This window comes from Carcharodon carcharias, chromosome 24, assembly GCF_017639515.1.
Source record: "Carcharodon carcharias isolate sCarCar2 chromosome 24, sCarCar2.pri, whole genome shotgun sequence".
NCBI lineage: Eukaryota > Metazoa > Chordata > Chondrichthyes > Lamniformes > Lamnidae > Carcharodon > Carcharodon carcharias.
The window spans coordinates 6,653,271-6,669,212 of NC_054490.1; the positions used below are offsets into that span (position 1 = coordinate 6,653,271).

General features: G+C 51.1%; 1 protein-coding gene across 3 annotated transcripts in view; it reads left to right on the forward strand.

Annotated features, from left to right (window-relative positions):
• Positions 1-3,584, forward strand: part of LOC121269399 (ABC transporter G family member 27-like) — a 120,598-nt gene extending 117,014 nt beyond the window's left edge. For 2 of the 3 annotated variants that reach the window (XM_041173997.1, XM_041173998.1), the window contains 3 exons: positions 1,525-1,739; positions 2,310-2,518; positions 3,343-3,584. In XM_041173997.1, coding sequence (XP_041029931.1) covers positions 1,525-1,739; positions 2,310-2,518; positions 3,343-3,547 — 629 coding nt within the window. In that variant the 3' untranslated portion in view covers positions 3,548-3,584. The remainder of the gene's footprint in view (positions 1-1,524; positions 1,740-2,309; positions 2,519-3,342) is intronic. The other variant, XM_041173999.1, reaches the window with a different exon arrangement.
• The last annotated feature ends 12,358 nt before the right edge of the window (positions 3,585-15,942 follow it).

Consider the following 15,942-nt stretch of genomic DNA (forward strand, 5'->3'; position numbering starts at 1 on the left):
GGCCGGCGGAGGGGGGTGGGGGGGTTATGCCTGAAGTGTATAAAACACTGGTTAGGCCACAGCTGGGGTCCTGTGTACAGTCCCGGTCACCGGGACTATCAGAGCGACGTGATCACCCTGGAGAGGGTACAGAAGGGGCTTACAGAGGGTCGTCGCCGGGATTGGAGGTTTTCAGCGAGGAGGAGACAGACTGGAGGGGCTTTGGGGCAGAGGAGGCCGAGGGGAGGGTTTAACAGAGGGGCATTAAATTCCGAGTGGGTAGGAAGGGCCTATTCCCCTCAGTCGAGGGCTTCATATCCCGGTGGGAGGGAAAATTCAGGGCAAGAGGGGATCCGAGAGGGAGATTTTTCTCACCCGGAGGTGGCGAGGGTCTGGGACTCTCTGCCTGAAAGGGCATTAGAGGCGTAAACGCTCATCACATTTAAAAAGCACCGGGAGATGCACGTGAGGTGTCCTAACCCTGCGGGACCAAGGGCTGGGAAGCGGGATTAGGCCGATGGTCCCTTGCCAGCCAGCGCCTGACTCAATGGGTTTGCCCTTTTGCTGTGATTGTTATTGTTTCGAAAACGTTTCTCAGTGCATCGAGATCAAGTATCAACTGGTCTGCGTGTGTGTGCACCCACGCGAGTTTGTGTGTGTGTGTGTGCGCGTGAGAGTGACTGTTAATGTGTGCGAGTGACTGTGTGTCTGAGTGAGTGTGTGTGCGTGGGTGTGTGTGAGCGCAAGAGTGAGCGTGTCTGAGAGTGCAGGTGGGTGTTGGGGTGTGTGTAGAGGTTTGGGTGCTATGGTGAGAGGGAGTGAGACTGAGTGTGTGCGTGAGAGTGACCGTGTGTGTGTTAGTGCGTGCGAGTGTCTGTGAGTCTGAGTGTGTTTGTGTGTGTGCGCGCGCGCAAGTGACTGTGTCTGAGTGTGTGCAAGAGTGAGTGAGTGTGTTTGTCTTGTGCAAATGTGTGTGTGTGTGTCTGAGAGTGCGGGTGGGTATTGGGGTGTGTGAGGAAGTTTGGGTGCTCTGGTGAGAGAGAGTCAGTGTGTGTGTGTGTGTGTGTGTGTGTAAGAGTGAGTGTGTCTGAGAGTGCGGGTGGGTATTGGGGTGTGTGAGGAGGTTTGAGTGCTCTGGTGAGTGAGAGTCAGTGTGTGTGTGTGTGTGTGTGTGTGTAAGAGTGAGTGTGTCTGAGAGTGCAGGTGGGTATTGGAGTGTGTGAGGAGGTTTGAGTGCTCCGGTGAGTGAGAGTCAGTGTGTGTGTGTGTGTGTGTGTGTGTGTGTGTGTGTGCGTGTGTGTAAGAGTGAGTGTGTCTGAGAGTGCGGGTGGGTATTGGGGTGTGTGAGGAGGTTTGAGTGCTCCGGTGAGTGAGAGTCAGTGTGTGTGTGTGTGTGTGTGTGCGGGAGACAGTGTTTATTTGAGTGTGTATACAAGTGTGTGTGTGAGAGCTGTCGGTTATTGTGGGTTCAGTGGATGGTGGGGTGTGTTGCTGCTGCTGCTGCTGTGCGTGTGCATGTCTCACAACTCCTCTTGTGCCTTTCAGTCCCACTGGAACGCCCAGTCATCAACAAGGAGAGGCTGTCTGGCTCCTATCGCCTCTCCGCCTACTATCTGGCCAAAATGACAAGCGAGTTGCCCCTGACGATCATCCAGCCTCTCATCAGCCTGACCATTGCCTTCTGGATGGGTGGTCTTAATGGTGTCATTGCTTACTTTGTCGGCTTGGCAATGATAATGCTCGGATCAATCACAGCACAAGTAAGTGAAAGGGCAGGTACAGCACGGGTTAGATACAGTGTAGAGCTGCCTCTACGTTACCCTGACAGTGTGTGTCCCTCCCCCCACTTTATACCTAGTGTCAGCATCAAGTGCTCCCAGAGCAGGTACAGCACGGGTTAGATACAGTGTAGAGCTGCCTCTACGTTACCCTGACAGTGTGTCCCTCCCCCCATTTTATACCTACTGTCAGCATCGAGCGCTCCCAGGGCAGGTATAGCACGGGTTAGATACAGTGTAGAGCTCCCTCTACATTACACTGACGGTGTGTAATTAGAATATAAAATTTAGGAAAGGGGGACCAAACAGTCCCTCGAGTGTCTCACAGGAGTGCTGGCCTTAGATTTCGGGGTTATGTGTGTGTGTGTGTGTGTGTGTCGGGGGTCGGTGTGTCGCAGGCGAGGGACCTTCTAACCTGCCTGACATCCTCCGAACCTTGAGGGGAGAGTGAATCCCTCTGATCGCCCCCAGATAGTGGCAAGACCTCGCGATTAATGCTTCCTCTCATCTCATCTCATCTCTCTCTCTCTCTCTCTCTCGATTTGTCCGCAGTCCATCGGTCTCTTTGCCAGCGCTCTCTTCCTCAGGATTGACCAGTCCATCATCTTCGCCACCATCTTCATGCTGAGCACCCTGCTCCTCGGAGGCTTCTACATCCAGCGGCTGCCGGCTTGGCTCACCTGGGCTCGCTACCTGGCTTTTGTCATCTACCCCTTCCACGTGATGCTGAGCTTTGAGTTTTCCAATAACCACACCATCCTGTGAGTAGCAGCGGCCCTCCCCAATCCCAGAGTGAAGTCGCGGACTGGCCCTCAGTTCAACTCAACTCAACTCACTGCAAACCCTCCTCAGTCCGTTCCTTCCACCGCCCTCCCCCCGCCCCCCCAACCCTCCGACCGACCTTTTCCAGTTAGGGACCCTCTCCGAATTGTCGCACACTCTCCTGCCTGCGCTCCAGCGGTTAGGGACCGTCCCTAAACACACACACACACACACACACTCCTCAATCAATTCTCCCCTGTACCTGACACCAAGGGACCGTCCCCCACCAGCTCTTTCTCACTCCTCACCCTTCGGCAACTGCACCCCTGGTTAGGGACCGTCCCTAAACACACACACACACACACTCCTCAATCAATTCTCCCCTGTACCTGACACCGAGGGTCCATTCCCCGCCCCCCCCACCCCGCCACCAGCTCGCTCTCGCCAACTGCACCCCTGTCTCCGATAGCAAGGAACCCCGTCCCTCAACCTCCGGCCCCTCCTTCAGTTTCTCCCACCCACGGTGCACCGCGACAGTTAGGGACCATCACTCAATCAAATCTCTCGCACGCCTGAATCAAGTTTCCACGCAATCCCCCCCCACCCCCCTCAAACCCCAACTCCGCGTACTCCCTTGCGCCGAGATGGGGACCAATCCCGAAGCAAGCGCTCCTGGAATCAGCTCGCTCAACCACCACCCCTCCGTGTGCCCTGTGAGGGTCAGTCCCCAAAACACTTGCACCCTACCTCGCCCGGGGAGGGTGGGGTTACCTGCCGGAGAGTTAGGGGCCGTCCCTAAATCGTTTGATTGCTTGCATTGCAGATGTAAAGAGGAGAACTCAGCCTATCGGCACTGCAACATGGTCAGGAACACCACCAACGCCTCCGTCTACATCCCCAGGGACGAGATCCTGGCCTATTTCGAGGTCACACTCCCGATCTGGGCCGATGTCTTAATTCTTCTCCTGTTTCTGGTGGCCTTTCGGGTGGCCTGCTACCTTCTCCTCAGATTCTACCGCAAGCCGTGAACCTCACCATGGCCTGCTCGCCTTTTGATCCTTTTGTTGGGGGCGGGGTGGGAGGGGGGCGGGGAAGCGGGGTTGTCGGGGGTTGGGGTGCGGCGAAGAAGGGGAGTGGGTCAGACCTCACCTTTCACCCTCTGGGACCACCCCGGGGCGGGAATATACCTCACCCACGCTCCTGTCTGTCACAAGAGAACTCAACGCTGAACAGAATCAGTTGCCTGTTACACAGGAACAGGAGGAGGCCCCATTCAGTCCCCTCCTCCTCGAGCCTGTTACACAGGGACAGGAGGAGGCCCCATTCAGCCCCCCTCCTCCTCGAGCCTGTTACACAGGAACAGGAGGAGGCCCCATTCAGCCCCCCTCCTCCTCGAGCCTGTTACACAGGGACAGGAGGAGGCCCCATTCAGCCCCCTCCTCGAGCCTGTTACACAGGAACAGGAGGAGGCCCCATTCAGCCCCCCTCCTCCTCGAGCCTGTTACACAGGAACAGGAGGAGGCCCCATTCAGCCCCTCGAGCCTGTTACACAGGAACAGGAGGACCGTTCAACCTTCAGCCTGCTCCGACATTCAATTAGCTCTTTGCCCAAGAAGGGGGGGGTGGGGGGGTCAGGAATCTGTTGTCTCTGGCATCCCCGCTGTCTGCACCACCCCAACCCCTGTCCCCACCAAATCGGGTCCAAGCTAGTGCTCTTGAAGGGAGCAGTAGAGCCCCGTCCATCACCCATCTCTTCAGGAACCTACACCGCAGTTCTTCAGAGAGAGGGAGGAGTGAAGGGAAAGGGGCAGTGGGCGAAGGGCAGGCCCTGTTTGGTTTTGTTGGGGGGGGGTGGTTTGGGGAGGTAGGGGGTGGCGAGGAAGAGGGGGTCGGAAGGGGGAACGGGTGTGCGGGCGGGGGTGAGAAATCGGAAGCTCGCCACCCACCCGAACGTCTAGATTCCGAGGATGGGTTGGAAACACTGGCGGGGTCACCAAAGCGACAAACCGGTCAGACGTTCCGGACTTGACCCGATCAACGTGCCTTGGGATGGAGGTTTCATCCCCAACACCCACCCCACACCCGACCTTCCGCACTGTCGAAACCCCAACGCTCCAGCTAGAGAGGTGGCTTTAACTGCACTTTAATCTGTGAATGTCGCTCAAACCAAAACCCCTTGAACGTACGAGACGTCCAGCACGAACCCAGTCGGAGCGACGGCTGTGAGATAGTCAAGCCAGGAATAGAGTTTTGTCAGTCCGTACCAGACCAGTGCAATAAAAAGATCCTTTTTTTAAAACTCATCTCGAGAGCTGTTGAGTCATTCGTGCGTTCTCTGTGAAGCGGGTGGGAGACTGCGGAGGGACCGAGGAGATAACGTTCGCCGTGTGCGTGTGTACGGTGTTACGTGATGGAGAGTTTCAGCGGAGGGAGATTGTGAAAGGTGTTTGTGTGTGTGTGTGTGGGGGGTGGTGAACAGTGTGATACCGACCGCAATGGAGGGTGTCGGGGGGGTGGGGGGGGTAGAGAGAGTATGTTTAATGTGTGCGTGGGGACAACTTATTACAATGTCCAGAGGGGAGATGGAGAGCCTCTGCGCGCCCGTGTGTCTGGACAGCGTGTGAAAGAGTCCAGCAGGGGAGAGATTGTTAAAATGTGCATATGGGTGTGTGTGTGTGGTTAATGAGAGTCCAGAAGAGGGGAGATGGTTAGAGTGTGTGTGTGTTTGCGTGTGGACAGTGTGAGAGTCCAGAGGAGAGATTGTTCAAGTGTGTGTGTGAGTGGACAGTGTGATACAGATTCCAGCAGAGGGGAGATTGTTTGTGTGTGTGGACAGTGTGATACAGATTGCAGCAGAGGGGAGATTGTTAGTGAGTGTGTGTGTGTGGACAGTGTGACAGTCCAGAGGAGAGACTGTTAAAGTGTGTGTGTGTGTGTGTGGAGACAGTGTGATACAGATTCCAGCAGAGGGGAGATTGTTAGTGAGTGTGTGGGGACAGTGTGATACAGTGTCCAGCAGAGAGGAGATTGTTAGTGTGTGTGTGTGGACAGTGTGATACAGAGTCCAGCAGAGGGAAGATTGTTAGTGTGTTTGTGTGGACAGTGTGATAGAGATTCCAGAGGAGGGGAGGTAGTTAGTGTGTGTGTGTGTTGACACTGTATTACAGAGATTTCAACAGAAGGGAGATTGTTTGTGTGTGGGGAAAGTGTGATACAGATACCAGCACAGCGGAGATTATTAGTGAGTGTGTGTGTGTCTGTGTGTTAGAGTCCAGCAGAGGGGAGATTGTTAGCGTGTGTGAGTGTGTGTGGACAATGTGATACAGATTCCAGCAGAGGGGAGATTGTTAGTGTGTGTGTGTGGTCAGTGAGATACAGATTCCAGCAGAGGGGAGATTGTTAGTGTGTGTGTATGCGGACAGTGTGATACAGATTCCAGCAGAGGGGAGATTGTTAGTGTGTGTGTGTGTGGACAGCGTGATGCGGATTCCAGCAGAGGGGAGACTGTAAGTGTGTGTCTGTGTGTTTGTGCACAGTGTGATACAGGTTCCAGCAGAGGGGAGATTGGTAGTGTGTGTGTGGGGACAGTGAGATACAGATTCCAGCAGAGGGGAGATTGTTAGTGTGTGTGTGTGGACAGTGTGATACAGAGTCCAGCAGAGGGAAGATTGTTAGTGTGTGTGTGGACAGTGTGATACAGATTCCAAGAGAGGGGAGATTGTTAGTGCATGTATGTGGGAAGAGTGAGATACAGATTCCAGCAGAGGGGAGATTGTTAGTGTGTGTGTGTGAGTGGACAGTGTGATACAGAGTCCAGCAGAGGGAAGATTGTTAGTGTGTGTGTGGACAGTGTGATACAGATTCCAAGAGAGGGGAGATTGTTAGTGCATGTATGTGGGAAGAGTGAGATACAGATTCCAGCAGAGGGGAGATTGTTAGTGTGTGTGTATGGACAGTGTGATATAGATTCCAGCAGAGGGGAGATTGTTAGTGTGTGTGAGTGTGTGTGTGGACAGTGTGATACAGATTCCAGCAGAGGGGAGATTGTTAGTGTGTGTGTGGGGACAGTGTGATACAGATTCCAGCAGAGGGGAGATTGTTAGTGTGTGTGTATGGACAGTGTGATATAGATTCCAGCAGAGGGGAGATTGTTAGTGTGTGTGAGTGTGTGTGTGGACAGTGTGATACAGATTCCAGCAGAGGGGAGATTGTTAGTGTGTGTGTATGGACAGTGTGATATAGATTCCAGCAGAGGGGAGATTGTTAGTGTGTGTGAGTGTGTGTGTGGACAGTGTGATACAGATTCCAGCAGAGGGGAGATTGTTAGTGTGTGTGTGGGGACAGTGTGATACAGATTCCAGCAGAGGGGAGATTGTTAGTGTGTGTGTGGGGACAGTGTGATACAGATTCCAGCAGAGGGGAGATTGTTAGTGTGTGTGTGGACAGCCTGATACAGATTCCAGAGGAGGGGAGATAGTTAATGTGTGTGTGGGGACAGTGTGATACAGATTCCAGCAGAGGGGAGATTGTTAGTGTGTGTGTGGACAATGTGATACAGATTCCAGCAGAGGGGTGATTGTTAGTGTGTGTGTGGGGACAGCGTGATACAGATTCCAGCAGAGGGGAGATTGTTAGTGTGTGCGTGGGGACAGTGTGATACAGAGTCCAGCAGAGGGGAGATTGTTAGTGTGTGTGTGTGCACAGCCTGATACAGATTCCAGAGGAGGGGAGATAGTTAATGTGTGTGTGGGGACAGTGTGATGCAGATTCCAATAGAGCGGAGATTTTAAGTGGGTATGTGTGTGTGTGTGTGTGTGTGGACAGTGAGATACATCGTCCGACCGAGGGGAGATTGTTAGTCTGTGAGTAGGGACTGTGTGTGACAGAGTCCAGCAGAGAGGAGAGTGTTAGTGTTTGTGTGGGGACAGTATGTTACAGATTCCAGCAGAGGGGAGATTGTTCGTGTGCGTGCGTGTGTCTGTGTGTGGGGACAGTGTATTACAGAGTCCCGCAGAGGGGAGATTGTGAGTGTGTGTGGACAGTGTGTTAGAGAGATTGCAGCAGAGGGGAGATTGTTAGTGTCTGTGTGTGGAAAGTGTGATACAGATTCCAGCAGAGGAGCGAATGTTAGTGTGTGTGTATGTGTTTGGACAGTGTGATACAGATTCTAGCAGAGGGGAGATTGTTAGTGTGTGTGTGTGTGTGAGTGAGAACAATAAGAGGGAGATTCCAGCACAGGGGAGATTGTTCGTGTGTGTGTGGACAGCCTGATACAGATTCCAGAGGAGGGGAGATTGTTGGTGTGTGTGTGTGTGAGTGGACAGGGGCATACAGATTCAAGCAGAAGGGAGATTGTTAGTGTGTGTGTGCGGACAGTGTTATACAGATTCCAGCAGAGGAGAGATTGTTAGTGTGTGTGTGTGTGCGTGTGTGTGTGTGTGTGTGGGGACAGTATGATACAGATTCCAGCAGAGGGGAGATTGTTAGTGTGTGTGTGTGTGTGTGTGGGGACAGTGTGAAACAGATTCCAGCGGAACGGAGATGGTTAGTGTGTGTGTGTTTGTGGACAGTATGATACAGATTCCAGCAGAGAGGAGATTGTTAGTGTGTGTGTGTGGAGACAGTGTGATACATATTACAGCAGAGGGAAGATTGTTAGTGTCTGTGTGTGTGGACAGTGTCATACAGATTCCAGCACAGGGGAGATTGTTAGTGTGTGTGTGTGGGGACAGTGTGATACAGATTCCAGCAGAGGGGAAATTGTTAGTGTGTGTGTCTGTGTTTGGGGACAGTGTTTTAAATAGACCAGCAGATGGGAGATTGTGAGTGTGTGTGGACAGTTTGATAGAGAGATTGCAGCATAGGGGGAGATTGTTACTGTACGTGTGTATGCACAGCGTGTTACAGAGTACAGCAGACTGGAGACTGTTAGCGTGTGTGTGTGTGTGGATGGTGTGATAGAGATTCCAGCAGAGGGGAGATTGTTAGTGAGTGTGTGTGTGGACAGTGTGATACAGATTCCAGCAGAGGGGAGATTGTTAGTGTGTGTGTGTGTGTGTGTGTGGACAGTGTGATGCAGATTCCAGCACAGGGGAGATTGTTAGTGTGTGTGTCAGTGGACAGTGTGATACAGATTCCAGCAGAGGGGAGATTGTTAGTGTGTGTGTGTGTGGACAGTGTGATACAGATTCCAGCAGAGGGGAGATTGTTAGTGTGTGTGTGGGGACAGTGTGATACAGATTCCAGCAGAGGGGAGATTGTTAGTGTGTGTGTGTGTGTGTGTGTGTGGACAGTGTGATGCAGATTCCAGCAGAGGGGAGATTGTTAGTGTGTGTGTGTGTGTGTGGACAGTGTGATGCAGATTCCAGCACAGGGGAGATTGTTAGTGTGTGTGTCAGTGGACAGTGTGATACAGATTCCAGCAGAGGGGAGATTGTTAGTGTGTGTGTGTATGGACAGTGTGATACAGATTCCAGCAGAGGGGAGATTGTTAGTGTGTGTGTGGGGACAGTGTGATACAGATTCCAGCAGAGGGGAGACTGTTAGTGTGTGTGTGTGGACAGTGTGATACAGATTCCAGCAGAGGGGAGACTGTTAGTGTGTGTGTGGACAAGGTGATACACATTCCAGCAGAGGGGAGATTGTTAGTGTGTGCATGTGGACATTGTGATACAGATTCCAGCAGAGGGGAGATTGTTAGTGTGTGCATGCGGACATTGTGATACAGATTCCAGCAGAGGGGAGATTGTTAGTGTGTGTGTGTGCACAGCCTGATACAGATTCCAGAGGAGGGGAGATAGTTAATGTGTGTGTGGGGACAGTGTGATACAGATTCCAATAGAGCGGAGATTGTTAGTGGGTATGTGTGTGTGTGTGTGTGTGTGTGTGTGGACAGTGAGATACATCGTCCGACCGAGGGGAGATTGTTAGTCTGTGAGTAGGGACTGTGTGTGACAGAGTCCAGCAGAGGGGAGAGTGTTAGTGTGTGTGTGGGGAATGTATGTTACAGATTCCAGCAGAGGGGAGATTGTTCGTGTGCGTGCATGTGTCTGTGTGTGGGGACAGTGTATTACAGAGTCCCGCAGAGGGGAGATTGTGAATGTGTGTGGACAGTGTGTTAGAGAGATTGCAGCAGAGGGGAGATTGTTAGTGTCTGTGTGGGGACAGTGTGATATAGATTCCAGCAGAGGAGCGAATGTTAGTGTGTGTGTATGTGTTTGGACAGTGTGATACAGATTCTAGCAGAGGGGAGATTGTTAGTGTATGTGTGTGTGAGTGAGAACAATAAGAGGGAGATTCCAGCACAGGGGAGATTGTTCGTGTGTGTTTGGACAGCCTGATACAGATTCCAGAGGAGGGAAGATTGTTGGTGTGTGTGTGTGTGAGTGGACAGGGGCATACAGATTCCAGCAGAAGGGAGATTGTTAGTGTGTGTGTGGATAGTGTTATACAGATTCCAGAAGAGGAGAGATTGTTAGTGTGTGTGTGTGTGTGTGTGGGGACAGTGTGAAACAGATTCCAGCAGAGGGGAGATGGTTAGTGTGTGTGTGTTTGTGGACAGTATGATACAGATTCCAGCAGAGAGGAGATTGTTAGTGTGTGTGTGTGGATACAGTGTGATACATATTACAGCAGAGGGAAGATTGGTAGTGCCTGTGTGTGTGGACAGTGTCATACAGATTCCAGCACAGGGGAGATTGTTAGTGTGTGTGTGTGTGGGGACAGTGTGATACAGATTCCAGAGGAGGGGAAATTGTTAGTGTGTGCGTATGGACAGTGTGATACAGATTCCAGCAGAGGGGAGATTGTTAGTGTGTGTGTAGGGTCTGTGTGTTACAGAGTCCAGCAGAGGGGAGATTGTTAGTGTGTGTGTGTCTGTGTTTGGGGACAGTGTTTTAAATAGACCAGCAGATGGGAGATTGTGAGTGTGTGTGGACAGTTTGATAGAGAGATTGCAGCATAGGGGGAGATTGTTACTGTACGTGTGTATGCACAGCGTGTTACAGAGTACAGCAGATTGGAGACTGTTAGCGCGTGTGTGTGTGGACGGTGTGATAGAGATTCCAGCAGAGGGGAGATTGTTAGTGAGTGTGTGTGTGGACAGTGTGATACAGATTTCAGCAGAGGGGAGATTGTTATTGTGTGTGGACAGTGTGATTTGGATTGCAGCAGAGGTGAGTTTGTTAGTGTGTGTGTGTGTATGTGTGTGTGAGAGAACAGTAAGAGGGAGATTCCAGCACAAGGGAGACTGTTCGTGTGTGTCTGGACAGCCTGATACAGATTCCAGCAAAGGAGAGATTGTAGTGTGTGTGTGTATAGACAGTGTGATACACATTCCAGCAGAGGGGAGATTGTTAGTGTGTGTGTGTGTGTGTGAGTGTGCGTGTGTGTGTGGACAGTGAGATAATTAGTCCAGCCGAGGGGAGAGTGTTAGTGTGTGTGTGGACAGTGTGTTACAGAGTCCAGCAAAGGGGAGATTGTTAGTGTGTATGTGTGTGTGTGTGTGTGTGAACAGTAAGAGGGAGAGTCCAGCGGAGGGGAGATTGTTAGTGTGTGTGTATGGACTGTGTGTTACAGAGTCCAGCAGAGGGGTGATTGTTAGAGAGTGTGTGTCTGTGTGTGTGGGGACAGTGTGATACAGATTCCAACACAGCCGAGATTGTTAATGAGTGTGTGTGTGTCTGTGCGTGGGGACAGTGTCATACACAGTCCAGCAGAGGCAGTTTGTTAGTGTGTGTGAGTGGACAGTGTGATACAGATTCCAGCAGAGGGGAGATTGTTAGTGTGTGTGAGTGGACAGTGTGATACAGATTCCAGCAGAGGGGAGATTGTTAGTGTGTGTGTGTGGACAGTGTGATACAGATTCCAGCAGAGGGGAGATTGTTAGTGTGTGTGTGTGGACAGTGAGGTAGAGATTCCAGCAGAGGGGAGATTGTTAGTGTGTGTGTGGACAGTGAGGTAGAGATTCCAGCAGAGGGGAGATTGTTAGTGTGTGTGTGTGGACAGTGAGGTAGAGATTCCAGCAGAGGGGAGATTGTTAGTGTGTGTGTGGACAGTGTGATACAGATTCCAGCAGAAGGGAGAGTGTTAGTGTGTGTGTGCGGACAGTGTGATACAGATTCCAGCAGAGGGGAGATTGTTAGTGTGTGTGTGGACAGTGTGATACAGATTCCAGCAGAGGGGAGATTGATCGTGTGAGTGTGTGTGGACAGTGTGATACAGATTCAGGCAGAAGGGAGATTGTTAGTGTGTGTGAGTGGACAGTCTGATACAGGTTCCAGCAGAAGGGAGATTGTTTGTGTGTGTGTGTGTGTGGACAGTGTGATACAGATTCCAGCAGAGGGGAGATTGTTAGTGTGTGTGTGTGTGCACAGCCTGATACAGATTCCAGAGGAGGGGAGATAGTTAATGTGTGTGTGGGGACAGTGTGATACAGATTCCAATAGATCGGAGATTGTTAGTGGGTATGTGTGTGTGTGTGTGTGTGTGTGTGTGTGTGTGTGGAGACAGTGAGATACATCGTCCGACCGAGGGGAGATTGTTAGTCTGTGAGTAGGGACTGTGTGTGACAGAGTCCAGCAGAGGGGAGAGTGTTAGTGTTTGTGTGGGGACAGTATGTTACAGATTCCAGCAGAGGGGAGATTGTTCGTGTGCGTGCATGTGTCTGTGTGTGGGGACAGTGTATTACAGAGTCCCGCAGAGGGGAGATTTTGAGTGTGTGTGGACAGTGTGTTAGAGAGATTGCAGCAGAGGGGAGATTGTTAGTGTCTGTCTGTGGACAGTGTGATACAGATTCCAGCAGAGGAGCGATTGCTAGTGTGTGTGTATGTGTTTGGACAGTGTGATACGGATTCTAGCAGATGGGAGATTGTTAGTGTGTGTGTGTGTGTGTGAGTGAGAACAATAAGAGGGAGATTCCAGCACAGGGGAGATTGTTCATGTGTGTGTGGACAGCCTGATACAGATTCCAGAGGAGGGGAGATTGTTGGTGTGTGTGTGTGTGTGTGAGTGGACAGGGGCATACAGATTCCAGCAGAAGGGAGATTGTTAGTGTGTGTGTGCGGACAGTGTTATACAGATTCCAGCAGAGGAGAGATTGTTAGTGTGTGTGTGTGTGTGTGTGTGTGTGTGTGTGTGTGGGGACAGTGTGAAACAGAGTCCAGCGGAGGGGAGATGGTTAGTGTGTGTGTGTTTGTGGAAAGTATGATACAGATTCCAGCAGAGAGGAGATTGTTAGTGTGTGTGTGTGGAGACAGTGTGATACAGATTCCAGCAGAGGGAAGATTGTTAGTGTTTGTGTGTCTGTGTTTGGGGACAGTGTTTTAAATAGACCAGCAGATGGGAGATTGTGAGTGTGTGTGGACAGTTTGATAGAGAGATTGCAGCATAGGGGGAGATTGTTACTGTACGTGTGTATGCACAGCGTGTTACAGAGTACAGCAGACTGGAGACTGTTAGCGTGTGTGTGTGTGTGGACGGTGTGATAGAGATTCCAGCAGAGGGGAGATTGTTAGTGAGTGTGTGTGTGGACAGTGTGATACAGATTCCAGCAGAGGGGAGATTGTTAGTGTGTGTGTGTGTGTGTGTGTGTGTGTGGACAGTGTCATACACAGTCCAGCAGAGGCAGTTTGTTAGTGTGTGTGAGTGGACAGTGTGATACAGATTCCAGCAGAGGGGAGATTGTTAGTGTGTGTGAGTGGACAGTGTGATACAGATTCCAGCAGAGGGGAGATTGTTAGTGTGTGTGTGTGGACAGTGTGATACAGATTCCAGCAGAGGGGAGATTGTTAGTGTGTGTGTGTGGACAGTGAGGTAGAGATTCCAGCAGAGGGGAGATTGTTAGTGTGTGTGTGGACAGTGAGGTAGAGATTCCAGCAGAGGGGAGATTGTTAGTGTGTGTGTGTGGACAGTGAGGTAGAGATTCCAGCAGAGGGGAGATTGTTAGTGTGTGTGTGGACAGTGTGATACAGATTCCAGCAGAAGGGAGAGTGTTAGTGTGTGTGTGCGGACAGTGTGATACAGATTCCAGCAGAGGGGAGATTGTTAGTGTGTGTGTGGACAGTGTGATACAGATTCCAGCAGAGGGGAGATTGTTAGTGTGTGTTTGGGGACAGTGTGATACAGATTCCAGCAGAGGGGAGATTGTTAGTGTGTGTGTGTGTGGACAGTGAGGTAGAGATTCCAGCAGAGGGGAGATTGTTAGTGTGTGTGTGTGGACAGTGAGGTAGAGATTCCAGCAGAGGGGAGATCGTTAGTGTGTGTGTGGACAGGGTGATACAGATTCCAGCAGAAGGGAGAGTGTTAGTGTGTGTGTGCGGACAGTGTGATACAGATTCCAGCAGAGGGGAGATTGTTAGTGTGTGTGTGTGTGTGGACAGTGTGATACAGATTCCAGCAGAGGGGAGATTGATCGTGTGAGTGTGTGTGGACAGTGTGATACAGATTCAGGCAGAAGGGAGATTGTTAGTGTGTGTGAGTGGACAGTCTGATACAGGTTCCAGCAGAAGGGAGATTGTTTGTGTGTGTGTGTGTGTGGACAGTGTGATACAGATTCCAGCAGAGGGGAGATTGTTAGTGTGTGTGTGTGTGCACAGCCTGATACAGATTCCAGAGGAGGGGAGATAGTTAATGTGTGTGTGGGGACAGTGTGATACAGATTCCAATAGATCGGAGATTGTTAGTGGGTATGTGTGTGTGTGTGTGTGTGTGTGTGTGTGTGTGGAGACAGTGAGATACATCGTCCGACCGAGGGGAGATTGTTAGTCTGTGAGTAGGGACTGTGTGTGACAGAGTCCAGCAGAGGGGAGAGTGTTAGTGTTTGTGTGGGGACAGTATGTTACAGATTCCAGCAGAGGGGAGATTGTTCGTGTGCGTGCATGTGTCTGTGTGTGGGGACAGTGTATTACAGAGTCCCGCAGAGGGGAGATTTTGAGTGTGTGTGGACAGTGTGTTAGAGAGATTGCAGCAGAGGGGAGATTGTTAGTGTCTGTCTGTGGACAGTGTGATACAGATTCCAGCAGAGGAGCGATTGCTAGTGTGTGTGTATGTGTTTGGACAGTGTGATACGGATTCTAGCAGATGGGAGATTGTTAGTGTGTGTGTGTGTGTGTGAGTGAGAACAATAAGAGGGAGATTCCAGCACAGGGGAGATTGTTCATGTGTGTGTGGACAGCCTGATACAGATTCCAGAGGAGGGGAGATTGTTGGTGTGTGTGTGTGTGTGTGAGTGGACAGGGGCATACAGATTCCAGCAGAGGAGAGATTGTTAGTGTGTGTGTGTGTGTGTGTGTGTGTGTGTGTGTGGGGACAGTGTGAAACAGATTCCAGCGGAGGGGAGATGGTTAGTGTGTGTGTGTTTGTGGAAAGTATGATACAGATTCCAGCAGAGAGGAGATTGTTAGTGTGTGTGTGTGGAGACAGTGTGATACAGATTCCAGCAGAGGGAAGATTGTTAGTGTTTGTGTGTCTGTGTTTGGGGACAGTGTTTTAAATAGACCAGCAGATGGGAGATTGTGAGTGTGTGTGGACAGTTTGATAGAGAGATTGCAGCATAGGGGGAGATTGTTACTGTACGTGTGTATGCACAGCGTGTTACAGAGTACAGCAGACTGGAGACTGTTAGCGTGTGTGTGTGTGTGGACGGTGTGATAGAGATTCCAGCAGAGGGGAGATTGTTAGTGAGTGTGTGTGTGGACAGTGTGATACAGATTCCAGCAGAGGGGAGATTGTTAGAGTGTGTGTGTGTGTGTGTGTGTGTGGACAGTGTGATACAGATTCCAGCAGAGGGGAGATTGTTAGTGTGTGTGTGTGGATAGTGTGATGCAGATTCCAGCAGAGGGGAGATTGTTAGTGTGTGTGTGTGTGTGTGTGTGTGTGGACAGTGTGATGCAGATTCCAGCACAGGGGAGATTGTTAGTGTGTGGTCAGTGGACAGTGTGATACAGATTCCAGCAGAGGGGAGATTGTTAGTGTGTGTGTGTGTGTGGACAGTGTGATACAGATTCCAGCAGAGGGGAGAGTGTTAGTGTGTGTGTGGGGACAGTGTGATACAGATTCCAGCAGAGGGGATATTGTTAGTGTGTGTGTGTGGACAGTGTGATACAGATTCCAGCAGAGGGGAGACTGTTAGTGTGTGTGTGGACAAGGTGATACAGATTCCAGCAGAGGGGAGATTGTTAGTGTGTGTGGGGACAGCGTGATACAGATTCCAGCAGAGGGGAGATTGTTAGTGTGTGTGTGTGCACAGCCTGATACAGATTCCAGAGGAGGGGAGATCGTTAATGTGTGTGTGGGGACAGTGTGATACAGATTCCAATAGAGCGGAGATTGTTAGTGGGTATGTGTGTGTGTGTGCGTGTGTGGACAGTGAGATACATCGTCCGACCGAGGGGAGATTGTTAGTCTGTGAGTAGGGACTGTGTGT